At 46.9% G+C, this 13,352-nt stretch overlaps 1 protein-coding gene across 1 annotated transcript; it reads right to left on the reverse strand.

Moving 5' to 3' along the window:
- Positions 1 to 850: 850 nt before the first annotated feature.
- RPS29 (ribosomal protein S29) lies at positions 851 to 4,753 on the reverse strand. Its single transcript, XM_088455371.1, has 3 exons — positions 4,647 to 4,753; positions 3,067 to 3,166; positions 851 to 994 (listed from the first exon to the last, which is right to left on the reverse strand). The coding sequence occupies exons 1-3, from the start codon at positions 4,706 to 4,708 to the stop codon at positions 986 to 988; spliced, it is 171 nt and encodes a 56-aa protein (XP_088311497.1). The 5' UTR covers positions 4,709 to 4,753; the 3' UTR covers positions 851 to 985.
- Positions 4,754 to 13,352: the final 8,599 nt, after the last annotated feature.

Genomic DNA, 13,352 nt, shown 5'->3' on the forward strand with positions numbered 1-13,352 from the left:
TGGTTATGGTTGTATACACGTAAGAAATTGCCAAGTTAAAGTCCATTGGTTAACACCATGCTCCTTCCCTCCTCTGCAGCAGGGTGTCATGTCAGTGATGAGACGCTGTGTGTGGATGATGGGAGTCAGTAGAGCAGGGCAAATATCATGTGCCTGCAGAATCCTGTCACATGTATCTAAAGTGGAGGAGCTTCAGCTGACTAATGGGAGATGGGATTTGCCACAGTCACAGCTGAATATTTATACTTTGGGACCAGTGATGCTTTTATCATGAATGTACTTTTTATTTCATTATACACTAGCCATGAAAATTCTCATTGGTCAACAGATATCCAATATTATACCTCTAATGATCTATATAACCAAGTGTCTCCCATATCTATTAGACTGTACAATAATTTGGGCTCATGTTATATATACTATGCATTAAAATCCATTCAAGAAAAAGTGCATAATAGTACACATCAGTGCTGGCCCTTTAATTGTAACAGATTAGGGTTCACTATACTATATACCAGCTGTATAGTGGTCATTTTATTACTGGCATTGTTATTAGACAAAGGTACATTTACCAGGTCCATATGTTAATGTGTTAGGAAGAGTATATATATATATATATATATATATATATATATATATATATATATATATATATATGGAGGACTAGCACTTCTCTCTAACCGCATAGTGCAATATCTCTACACTTTAGTGGGGTGTTTCACGATCATTAAACCCACTGTAAATCCCAGTGTCCTGAGTAACCCAGTGCCTACTGTATATCTGATGCTCCACATCCCAAGCATAACTCTGATCAATTATATTTATAAAGGGAATAAAAAAAGAAACAAGCTTGTGTGAAGACTGCACCAATTTTATTTGTTTATGTACAAATCAGGGTGTTCTCAGAAGTCTTCCATTGGTGCTGATATGAAGAGGTTGGAACATCTGGGGAGACTCTGGCCATAGATCTTGTACGAACAGCTGATTAATCCAGCTACAAAACAAGAGACCATAAATGTCACACTGAGGATATACCAACAAAACAGAGTAACCCTGTCTCATCTATAAATTACAAGCTACTTTTATAGAAAAAAAAAAAAAAAACATAGCCACTTTATATTGATGGTTTACGTCAGCCATTTCTATACTTGGTTATACACAAGCCATTCTTCAGGGACGCTTCTGCTTTATTTACACCAGTGAAATAGCCTTACTGATGTCTAGGAAGCATATACATGAAGCATGCACTGTTTATATAGCTGGAAGTTTGTCTTCTAGACTTTCCGTAACCCCTCCGTGCTGCGAAAGGAGCCCCAACTAGGGCAAGCCAGTCAGCAGACAGGATTAGTAATACTAGCCAATGCCAAGTTCCCAGGGAAAGAGCCATATAAATGATGTACAGTAGTGAGAAGTGCTGGGAGATGCTGATTTACAGTTTACCCATAAAATGCCCTTTAAACTGGGTATCTTTCTACAATCATGTTTCTGTACATAGCGCCTAAAGATAAAGTTTCCTTTGTAATCATGTTACGCGCTCATGTTTTTTAAAGAATTGCCACAATTTGTTTATTCCGATGGTTTTGCTTGGTTCAATTCTGTTCACGCAATGTCAGTGCTCTCTCTAGTACCCCCCTTTACGCACAACACACATTTGGGCTTTCCACTTCTATAGGATTTAGTTAAATATGCTTCAAATTACACAAACAATGATAAAAATATGTAAAAGCCTTCATAAGAACACATTAAAAATATATATGTATTTTTTTATTGTCTAAAACAATTATGTTCTGTAAAGTTTACTTAGATATGAGATACAATTTCAGGTGCATCTTTGCTAGCTTCAAATATAGGGGCATATGTATCAAAGCTTGATGGTGATATATCTGACAGTTTTATCTCACAACCGGTCAGCTTCTAACTTACAATTTGCAGGCTGTGTTTAAGAAATGATAGCTTGGAGCCGACTGGTTGATATATATTTCACAATTTTATCTCACATCAAGCTTTGATACATATGCCCCAAATTACATTAAAGCAGTGGTTCTGAAACCTGGTCTCAGGACCCTAAACAGTTCACGTTTGCCAAGTCACCTGTGATCCAGTTGGTAACACCTGTGCCCCTGCTAGGTGACCTGGATAACATGTCCTATTTGGGGTCCTGAGGACCAGGCTTGAGAACCTCTGCATTAGAGGGTAGCACCATCTGAAAATATTTTTCAACAATTCCCCTCACTAGCAGTCCCGTGTTTCACTCCTAACTAAAGTGTTGCTAAAAGGGGAACACTTCAAATAAATATATATTTTTTTTAAACAAGGGCACAGACTGAAAAGCTGTCAGACAAAGAATAGCCTCTTCCTGGTTGTCACCAGTGTCACAAAGTATTAACAGCTCTGGCAGGGCCACCTCTCATTCTACAGCAACCATCCATCTCACAGCAGTTTGATCTGCTGTGAGATTGACGAAAGCATAACACAAAGCTGAGACTAAAGGTGCCTACACACTAGACGATATTTTAAACGATTCGTCCAATTTTGACGCATCGGAACAAATAGTTTAATATATGTCCAGATCGTGAGTGTCCACCCACGATCACAATGACGATGCGCATACCCGTGGGTCGTGCATCAGATCTTGCCTGCAGCAGGCAAGATCTGCCAATCTCGTACACAACGCACTGGAAATCGTTGGTCAGATTGGACACCTGATATCACCATATGTCCTGGAGTATCAGGGAGAATTCAAGGGAAATCGCTCATATCACCACATCGTGAGCACATCGTCTAGTGTGTAGGCACCTTAACACTTGCACGTCAGCTAAATGTTAGGAATCAGCAGAACTGCCCCTCGCAGCATTCTCTTTGCTCATAGAAAGTACAATACAATAATGCCTCTGAAATTACACAAAATAAAGCTCCCGCCACAATCTGACAAGAAAACCTATGGAGCAATACACATGTAGATGTTTAACAAACACGTTTATTGTCATTAACTAAGTTAGGATTATATGTGCCGCAAGTGACAGCTATTCAGGGTGGCTAGCACTGCATTACAGGAGTGTAACATACCTTAACAAAGCCAATATCCTTGGCATACTGCCTAAAGCACTGGCGGCACATGTTTAGCCCATACTTTCGGATCAGTCCATGCCTGTTAGAGCATACACGGCTGTAAAGTGAAAACAAATATATGATTAATGAAAATTATCTGCAATAGCCAAACATTGCCAGTTGTAAACAAACCATCATTCCCTAACCATATGACTCTCGCATGTTTAGTTATAGCATCCTTCAGGACAGAAGATACAATAAATATGTAATATTACATTAGACTTGGCAGCTACAAACCTGCTTTCTCATTTCTTAATCTGTTAAGAATGAAAATGTTTGCTTGTGTGAGACCAGCCAGCAAGTCAGTCCTATGATAGCTGTGGTCATGTACAGGACATGACAGTTTTCAGACTTCTATACGAATCGATTAGGACAAGATTCAATTCTTAGAAGTCTGGTGAATACCGGAAGATGCCATGGTGCGGACTGCAGCTTCTCCATTCAATACTGGGTTTGAAACGGTTGCCTCCATCACATGCTGGTTTCTGACAGCCACCCAATGGTAAAGTACCTGCTGTCAACTGCAAAAGGGCCGTCCACAGTACAGCTCTGCCGCACAAGAGCGAAAATCCTATTCTTGCGTTGCACGTGCAGTTTAAACATAAGTAATGAAACCATCTACTTTCCTACATTGCATCGCTGGCCATCCCTAACCCATGGGGGAATGTAGTCAGCATCCCAGAGTGCAGGATGCAGACGGTTGAAATACCAGCATCGGTATCCTGACACCAGAATCCCGAAGAGAAGTATCGGGGGTTAGGCACTAAGACGGGAGGTTAGGCACCGGCAAGGGGGAGGTTAGGGTTAGGCATCAGGGAGGGTTAGTCTTACCTTACTTACCGAATGGTGTTAGGATGCCGCTGTCGGTATTCTGACCAGCGGAATCCCGACCGCCGGATCCCGTACCAAACACCTTATGGGCTGGGAACTAGTGTCTTTTTTTTTTTTTTAGAGACTTTGGGGCACAATCAACACAACTTGGGGGGCTGTGGCTGGTGTAACAGTACAGCATCCACAACACACCTCTAATCGTAATGATCCCTAAATGTGTGAACTCTCCTAATGACGATTATATAATTTATGTAACAAAGGGCTGATTACAGTCATGGGGAACATTTGGGATATTTATCCCCTACACTGCCTCCTGGTAACATATACTGTTAATAGCTGGGCCAAACCTACATATACCAAGTATATTGCAAAAGGGAGACCTCAAATATATATTTATATAATTGTTTTATTTTCAAAGTAAGCATTATATATAGTTTATTGGGATAAGTTACAGAACCTAAATATGTATACATCTGTATATTACACGTGTTGTAACCTCAGCACAGGGTCACCTCCCTATACAGAGAGCAGAGCTGGGATGGCGGGATGGAGATACCGGCTTACGCTGATCCCAACCACCCCGTCCGCCATGACGCTCCCCATGCGGCCTGTAGCCACGCCGTACCCCAGCCCCCGGGGCCCGCTCCCCTCGGCCCCACCACCCTCAGCACACCCCCGCCGCGCAGGCCGAGACGCCGGACACGCACCAGGAGCGGGATCCCTGACCGAACTTCCTGGGGTGGCTCCAGTACAGCTGCTGGTGACCCATCTTCTCCGACTCGCTGCTCGGGGAAAGGAAGAGGCGGAGCCGCGCAGGCGCTAATCAACCTGCCCGGGCCTCCCAGCATGCAACGCGGCGAGGTTTTCCTTTTATCGTGTCCCATGATGCAATGCGAGCACGAGTTACCATGGAGACACAGATCGGGTTGTTTTGTTTTTTATTTTTTTTTTACTTTTTCCTGCAACAACTTTATTGCGAAGGTTACAGACAATTAACACCATTCAATCAGTTTCCTCTGCGTCCATGTCGGCCCCGTTTTCTTTCTGGGCGTGCCGAAGCCAGTGGCTGCATCTTTGGACACAGGACCTGATTCAGACACGATCGCTAGGATGCGTTCGCTCGTAGCTTGACGATTTTCGCAATCTGCGCATGCGTATGCATCACAGTGCGCACACCAGTGCGAGAGATCGGGAAATGTTCGCTCGCTCCGCATAGACTGCCCAGCAGAGTGAGTGACAGGAGAAGCCAATCGCATGCGATGGTAACCGATGTACCGATGGTTGCATACACTTCCTGGAAATAATGTGAGCAAGTGGGCATCTTAAGACGGGCTGGTGGGCGTCTGCATACACAAAGTGAACGCACGCCAAGACTTAGTGGGCGTGCTTATGCCTTGCCGTGCGATCGCCTGCCTTGCCGTCACTTAGCTGGATTTGCATACGCTGGGTGCGAGTGTACGCATCTAGCGAGCGGGTCTGAATGAGCTTCACAGTTTCTTTCGCTGGCCCTGACAGCGTAGTTTGGCCGGAAATCCTGAGTAACCCCAATGTTCTCGCAGGGGACCCGATGCTGTGTCCTCGGACACAGCCAGCGGAACGCAGGAAGACGGTAGTGGACGTCTTTTTGTTTTAACACAAGACGTCTCCTTCGGCTTTTCCATATTTTATCACAGCATATTTGCGTACAAAGACGCAGTGGTTGTCGCTTTACTGTAAATCTCTGATTCACCACGTCATTGGCCGCCCGGATTGCCTTCTTTTGCTTGCTAAGTGGGCGGCTGCGGACTCCGGGAGATTTGCCCATTCTTCCAGGCAGCCGGGTGCGCCACCCTGTTTTTGGGAGCCTTCTGCAGCTATGTATAACACAGACCATTGGGCCAACGTGTCCCACTTTTTCCAGCACACCCAAAATCTGTATCTCACAAAGCTTATTTTCCCATCATTTATAAAAGTTCTTTTGAGCATCCAATTCCCCATTATAATAAAGTGGTTCATTTATTGTGGGCCTATAGGATAATCTATCGCGTCACAACCCCCACCCCTCATCCACCCTGCCGGGGTTTATACAGACGGGTCACCTTGGCTGGGAGCCGCACCTGATTTTCGGGATGCTCCCGGCCGAATCGGGAGGGTAGGCAAGTATGATCTATGTACAAACATACAGTACATGTATCACAGTCACTGCCGCTTTATTAGTTACATCTCATTAATGGAAATATCAATCATGTGGCAGCAGCTTAATGCATGTGGTCATGGTCAAGAGGTTCAGCTGTTGTTCACCCAGAATGGGGATGGAATGTTATGTAAGTGACTTTGTGGCAGAGGTTCCCAAACTCCACCTGTCACAAACCGTACTAGAGACCTCCGCCTCAGACCCCTGCCTCTTCCCATGCGTCTGTGCCATCGCGGTCCGCGGTGCCGCCGGCCTGCTGCCCGCGTGATTTCCGATGCTGGACCTCCACTTGAGAATCGTCTGCAACATTCCCGCTGTTGTCTGTGTTCCTCTGCCGCAGATCCATGTGCGGACGGCGCGCCAGTACACAAGTCTTCCAGACCATGGGCGCGGCCATCTTGGTCCAGGTCAGGTGATACTTGTGTATCCAGTCACCAGCAGTCTCAAGTTGCTTCAGCCTATTCGCCTCAGCCTGCTGGTATAAAAGATCTCCCTGTAACACATGCTGGTTGCCAGTGCAACAATGTCCATTGCTGCTGCATGACTTTTGTTCCTGAGCGCTCTGTGTGAAACCTATGCTACTCCATTCAGGAGTCAAGTTCCAAGTTATTCAAGTTCAATCCACGCTACTCCATTCAGGAGTCAAGTTCCAAGTTATTCAAGTTGAATCCACATTACTCCAGTCCGCATACAAATTCCAAGTTCAATCCACGTTACTCCAGTCCGGATACATATTCTAAGTTCTTCAAGTTTTATTTTCATATTGCATTATCTCTGCACAGAGGACTATAGTATAACATCTTATTTCATAGTCTTCTCTATTGCTGTATGAGCCGAAACTATATCAAACCACCTACTTTTAAACCACCTCTTGATTCAGGTGTCTCTGTCTCACACCCCAGTTCAGGTACACAACTCCAAGTTCCCCAGGCTGTGACACCACCATTACAGTACAGGTTTTAAAGATATCTATGCTTGAGCACAGACAACTTAGGGCCTGATTCAGACCCACTCGCGAACGGCTGTCCGCTCGCAAGTGGGTCGATGTTCTGCACTGAGCATGCGCATGACGGAGGGAGCTCCGTCGTGCGCATGCGCCAGACGCGACGAGCTAAAGGATTTTCCTTCGCTCGTAGTGTCTCTTCAAAGGGGGCGTGCTGTCGATGTTGACTGACAGCACGCCCCCTTTGGTGGGCGTGCCTCCCTGACGAGGGCGTTCCCACGGGAACGCCTCCCGTCAGAAGCCGGCCCACTGACATCACTAGTGATGTCAGTGGGAGTGATTTTGGCTCTGATAGAGCCAAAATCACTCCGGAGCTTGCGGTCGAAAACCTCAACCGCAGGCTCTGGCTCGCAGTTTCGATGGTCACGACCATCGCGGCCATCAAAATGCACGCTCGTATAGGCTGTGGGTGGTGACCCACAGCTATACGAGCGTCCAGGAGGACGCTCCATTTTCATGGAGGGCGGCCCACATTCAGAGCGTGCGCTCTGCTCAGAGCGTACGGCTCTGAATGAGGGCCTTAATTAGTACCTTAGCCAGTTTAATTTAACCATCTATGGAATGATTATTGGTGCTGTTTGAGTATGTCAGAAGCTACTGATCTCCTGGGATTTTCACTTGTAACAGTTGCTCAGCGTTACAGAGATTGGTGCTCACAGCAGAAATCATCCAGTGAGCAGCAGGTTCTGTTTGGAATGGAAATGAAAGTTCCTCTTGCAACTCTAACTGCGCCACTCCCCAGAGAATGCAGATGTGACGAGTATCATTTAGTTAGCAAACTGAACATCCTTTGTTCCTTTACTTCCAGTGTGGGTTCCCGGCGTGATGATCCTGTCTGGTCCTCTGGCAACATGAGTTCTGGATTACTAGCTATAGTGCATATGCTATTTTTCCTGGAGACGGAGAAGTCATCGGCCATTACTGCACACAGTGGTTTGATATTATCATATGGTAATGATGTATCTTTGTCCTGTCTATGACTAGGAATGGAGGGCCTGATTCAGCAAGGATCGCAACTGCGATTACACACGCAATCGTCGGACGATTGTTGTGTTCTGCGTATTAATTGCAGGTCTTGGTCTGGAACTTGTCCTATCAAGAAAAGTCTCTTCTGCAGGTCCAGTCAGTGGCAACAAAACAGAAAAGAAATATGCCAGTGTTCGGTTTTACCCACATTGTACCTGGTACCAGCTGCGTGGCAGTATTAATGCCATATATGTATACAAAACAGAAAGACTTTTGTTATTGGCACTAACAATAATATACTTCAAATGTGTATCTAGCTAATAACAGCAAGGGGAGTTTGTTCATATTTTGATCAAAACATTAAAGCTTGCAGCCCATCATCAAGGGACCCCGATTCTCTGCAAGTTCCTACACTAGCATATAAGCCTAACACACCATTACATTGCAGATAAATGAACGGAATCGGTATGTAATGCCGACTGATCTATTCCCGGCGGACCAAATACCGACGCCGGAAGCCTGAACAGTGAAGATCCCGACTAGGGCTTGTAAGAACCCTAACCCTCCCCTCTCCCCCCTAACCCTTCCTTAGTGGTGCCTAACCCTAACCTCCTGGGGGGGTCCCTAACGTACCCCCAGTGATGCCTAACCCAACCCTCCCCGTGAGGGTACCTAACCCTAAATCGCCTCCCCCCCCGGGTGCCTAAACCTAATCCTCCCCTTCCCATGGCTAACAGCTACATTCGTTCGGGATGCTGGGCATCAGGATTTTGGCGTGGAGCTAAAGATAGGCGTCGGGATTGAGGCGCCTATCTTTAGTCCCTGGTGGATCTTCCAACGTTGGGATTCCAACGGGCGGCATTCCGGTCGGTGGTATCTTAACTGCATCCCACAGAGGGTAACATCTATAAAGGGGCTGGCCTGTGAGTTACACCCAACTCCTTCTATAGCCTTGATTGGAAGCAGCCATGACAGCACTAGACAAACTTTTGAATCAAAACAGAAAGGAAATATGCCAGCACTCTGTATTACCTATATTGTACTTGGTAGCAGCTGAGTGGTAAAATGCCATACTGTATATCTATACAAAACAAAGACTTTTGCAGTCAGCGCTAACAATAATATACTGCAAATCTGTGTGTATCTAGCTAATAAAAGCATGGGGGATTTTGTTCATATTTTAATCAAAACATTTAAATTTGCAGCCCGTCGTCAAGGGACCCCAATTCCCTGCAAGTTCCTTCACTAGCTTATAAGTCTAACCTCTCAGGCACAGGGGCTAGCTGGCAGTCATATGGTAGAACTGTCGACTTTATGTCAACCCCGTCACTGACCTGTGGTACTCTGATGTTCTATCCTGGGACTTCATCGGGCACTTTTGGACTATTCCTTAGGGATTGTCCATCTTCTATAAAGCCTTGGGTTCTGATTCAGAATGCTGAACGCAGATTGCTGATTATGCGAATGTGCAGAATGGGCCCTGCGTGTTCAAACGCAGCCCCTGCTATGCCATTGCCTGATTGACAGGCAGAGGCATTTGAGGTGCGGGGATGGGGAAATGGGGGCCTATCGACCCCATTCTCCAGGAAGTGGCACGGACGCAGTTTCCTGGCCTCGCAAGCCAGCCTGTGTAAGCTGAGGCTCACTCAGCTGGCCGGTGCCGACCATCATCGAGGCCGATGGTCGCAATAGTTATACCAGCCTGCGACCTCGGTCGCAGTGCTGGGATCGCAAATGGGCCAGGGGGTGTCAGACACCTTTTGCTGCATATTTGCAAGTACGGAATTACAAAGCTGCCTGCGTGCTGAATTACCCCCTTGGTCCCTCTGTCAGCTTCATTATCGTCTGCTGATTCCTTCTTACTGTCATGAGCAAGAAACCAATGGATGGCTGTCCTTTACGCCAGGGGCAAAAACAAATACCCCCAGGGCATGAATAACAACAGCTGGAATGTCCTGGTCTGAAGACGGGTACATACTAGACAAGTGGTTCCCAAACTTTTTTGAATCACGGCGCCCTAGAGTATCAGTATTGTTTTCATGGCACCCCTAAGCCAAAAGTTTATTATTAAGAAATTCTGAAGAAAATTGAGTAAAGTAGTAAAGTGAAGTAAACTGAGGTGCGCATGCACATGGCATCTGTTCACCAGTGTAGGGAGAGCCTGGAGGCTGCCCAGCATCTTAGAAAGTGATAGGCACACTCCCTATAGTGACATAAACGGGGGTTGTCGCGAGGCTCCTCCCCTTCCTGCAAAGCCACGTCCCCTCTTCATGTAGCATAAAAGTTGGGAGGTATGCTTACCTGTCATCCCTAGGTTCAGTTATGTGGTGGTGGACCAGTTTGACCTTATTTTTGTCCACATATTTACATTACATTGACCATAAATAATTTGATTTGTACCACCAACCTGAGGCACCCCTGCAAGGTGCCACGGGAACCACTGTACTAGACGATATCTTGAGCGATTTGGCCGATTCCGACGCATCGGAACAGCAAATTGTTCAAATCGTGTAATGTGTACCCACTATCGCTATGCCGATGCGCACTCCTGCAGGTTGTCTGTCGAATCCTCAGATCTTTTGTACATGCAGAAAGATCTGAGGATGTCACCAAATGTAGCATGGCCCCCGCTACAACCCCCACTCTCCCAACCTCCATATCTCCACTGCTGGCATCGGCAAATGTTTATGCACTTGCCAATGCCGGCACCCCCGCTGTGTCCGTCATGAACAATGTCGTGCTGGCTATATATTGTCTATTGTGTACCCAGCTTCAGACCCAATCTGTACCATTAATTGCCGTAGGTATCTGTATCACATGATGACCGGTTGGTACAGGTTGCAAACAGTGAAAGATGCATATTCAGTCTTTCTTCCAGGTTATCAAGAAGAAAAACAGCTTGTATTAAAAATACATTTGATTTTACATGCTAGGTTTGAGTGATGTCATAAAGACTAACCGATGATGTCATAAGGCCCTGCCTAGACCCTGGCATACTGGGCAGTGCGCCCACCCTGCTATATACCTGGGACCTGCTCATTGAAGTATATTTTTTTAAACCGCTTTACCCCTTTTTGTAGCCAACATATTTCAGTAATTGCTTCAATTAATTTTACCAGTTGATACCCTTCCTGCCTGTAACATGCAACCATTTCTTCCTTTTCTGGGTGATTATTATATAATTTTTTATCTTTGATTAAAAATATATTCCCGTTTACCAGTCCTTTATATCTGCAACATTTTTTTTTCTACGAACTATGGACCTCATTCAGACCCGCTCGCAAGCTCCTATGCGCTTGAAAGCGGGTCGATGGTGGGGCACTGCGCACGTGGCATGTGCGCAAGCCCCGGAGAGAGAGAGAAATTCTCTCACTCCGGGGCTCGCTACAAAAGGGGCGGCTGTCGATGTTGATCTACAGCTCGCCCCGTTTTGTAGGCGTGGTGGGGGGGTGGCCAGACAAACGGAGGCGTTCCTGAAGGAACGCCTGGTGTTTGTAGGCGGCCCTACTGACATCACCAGTGATGTCAGTTGGGAGCTTCCTGCTCTGTTAGAGCAGGAAGCTGCCTGGGGCTTGCGGTAGACGCGACCCGACCCCAAGGGTCTCGTCGCAAGCGCTGATGGTCGCAATGGTCTCGACCATTGCGACCATCAATGGTCTCGACCATTGCGACCATCACCTAGTCACTCGCTAAAGCTGTAGGTGGTAACCCACAGCTTAGCGAGCGGCTAGGAGGCCGCCTTTCAAGAGAAAAGCGGCCACCCTCATTCAGAGCGAGCGCTCGCATTTTGCGAGCGGCTCTGAATGAGGTCCTATGACTGCGTAGAAGTGTCACATTTTGGGGCAGTGTGAGCAGAGCAAAAAAGAGGAAGTAACTGCCAGGGCCGGCTCGGTCAAACAGGGATGCCACCCCATAGAGGGCGCACCCCTCCCAACAATCACGATTTCAGCGGGACAATCCAGTTTTTCGGGCACTGTCCCGCTGTTCCACCCGGGGGGCGAAGTGTCCCACGGGAGGTTGGGCTCACCACTGCCGTAGCTGTGGGGAAATGCCGGACCCCGGAGAAGCTGAATGGATGTACATGAACTAAAATCCTAAACGTTTATCTGAGCCAACTTGCAAGAAAAGGCTGTCTCCTCTGGGTTTCTTACTATCGACTTGCTATCATCAGCATGGAGCTGATTCTAATTCGGATGCGAAGTGGCTGTATTTGCGGAAAGCAAACAGGCTTTCCTCCCACTTGCGTGCACCTCAGAATAGCGCAAAATCTGACTACACATCCACGACACTTCCACAGGATGCAACAGTTCTGTGCGATCACATGGTCACCTCCCAGTTACCGGTCCCAAAACGCCCATTTCACGCAGAGAGAGACTCGGCCAGGATCCATCTGACTCTCTGTTTGCCACTATGAAAGGAGATCAAGGGTATAGGACATTTGACCTTATATAGGAGAAAGACTTAAAAAAGGGTAACCGATATTCTGGCTGCCCCTTCTGGGAGGGAGCAGCCAGATTGGCTTTTGCAGGGTGCGTGGCCGGAACAGGGGCGTGGCAACGCGATCGCGATTCAGCATGAATCGCGTCATCTTCCTCCCCCGCTGCAAGGCATTCTCTTAAAACCATGCGGGGGGGGGAGGGGGAGGGGGGGTTATATGGCTTAAAAAATATGTCAAAATGTGAAACTTGCTGGATCAATTCTACAAATACCTTTGCTCCATTTGGGATGAATAAACGATCTGATAAAGTCTCATTTTTATTTTTTAGATAAAAATACATTTCTGACAATTTATATTATTTTAAAAGCTGTTTGCACCTGATTCAGTGCAGTGGCTGTGCGAGTTAAGGGTCCCATGCAGGGCTGGATTAAAGGGGGGGGCGGAATGGGTGGTCTCCAGGGGCCCCCACACTTTGGGGGCCCCCACACTACAGCAAAAATTGCCCTGACCTGGAAGGCTCTGGCAGTGTTACAATGTATCCAGCGTCAACATGCATGCCACAGAGAACCCTGCATCACATCAGCTTTGGTTCTGTCCTGCCGATCTTAAGCAAAGGGCAACCACATTACATTGGGGCAGGGGCGCTGAAAGACGGCCTCTGGGAAGGGGGACGTGGTCTAGTCACAGGATACGTGGCCACGCCCCCTTTGGAGTAAAAAAAATAAATACAAATGCATGGGGGGATCACTGACTGGCAACAGCAGGGGTTGCAATTGTACTTTGCTGGTCTGCACTCAGGAGTAGCCACTCATCAACCTGGCCAAGACCAGTGA

Source organism: Taudactylus pleione, unplaced genomic scaffold, assembly GCF_031769625.1.
Source record: "Taudactylus pleione unplaced genomic scaffold, aTauple2 ptg000652l, whole genome shotgun sequence".
Classification (NCBI taxonomy): Eukaryota; Metazoa; Chordata; class Amphibia; order Anura; family Myobatrachidae; genus Taudactylus; species Taudactylus pleione.

Coding starts and splice junctions, on each gene's coding strand:
- RPS29 (XM_088455371.1), bottom strand. CDS start 4,708: ATGGGTCACCAGCAGCTGTACTGGAGCCACCCCAGGAAGTTCGGTCAG. Junction 3,167..4,646: donor GGTCAGGGATCCCGCTCCTG/GTGCGTGTCCGG, acceptor TTCACTTTACAG/CCGTGTATGCTCTAACAGGC.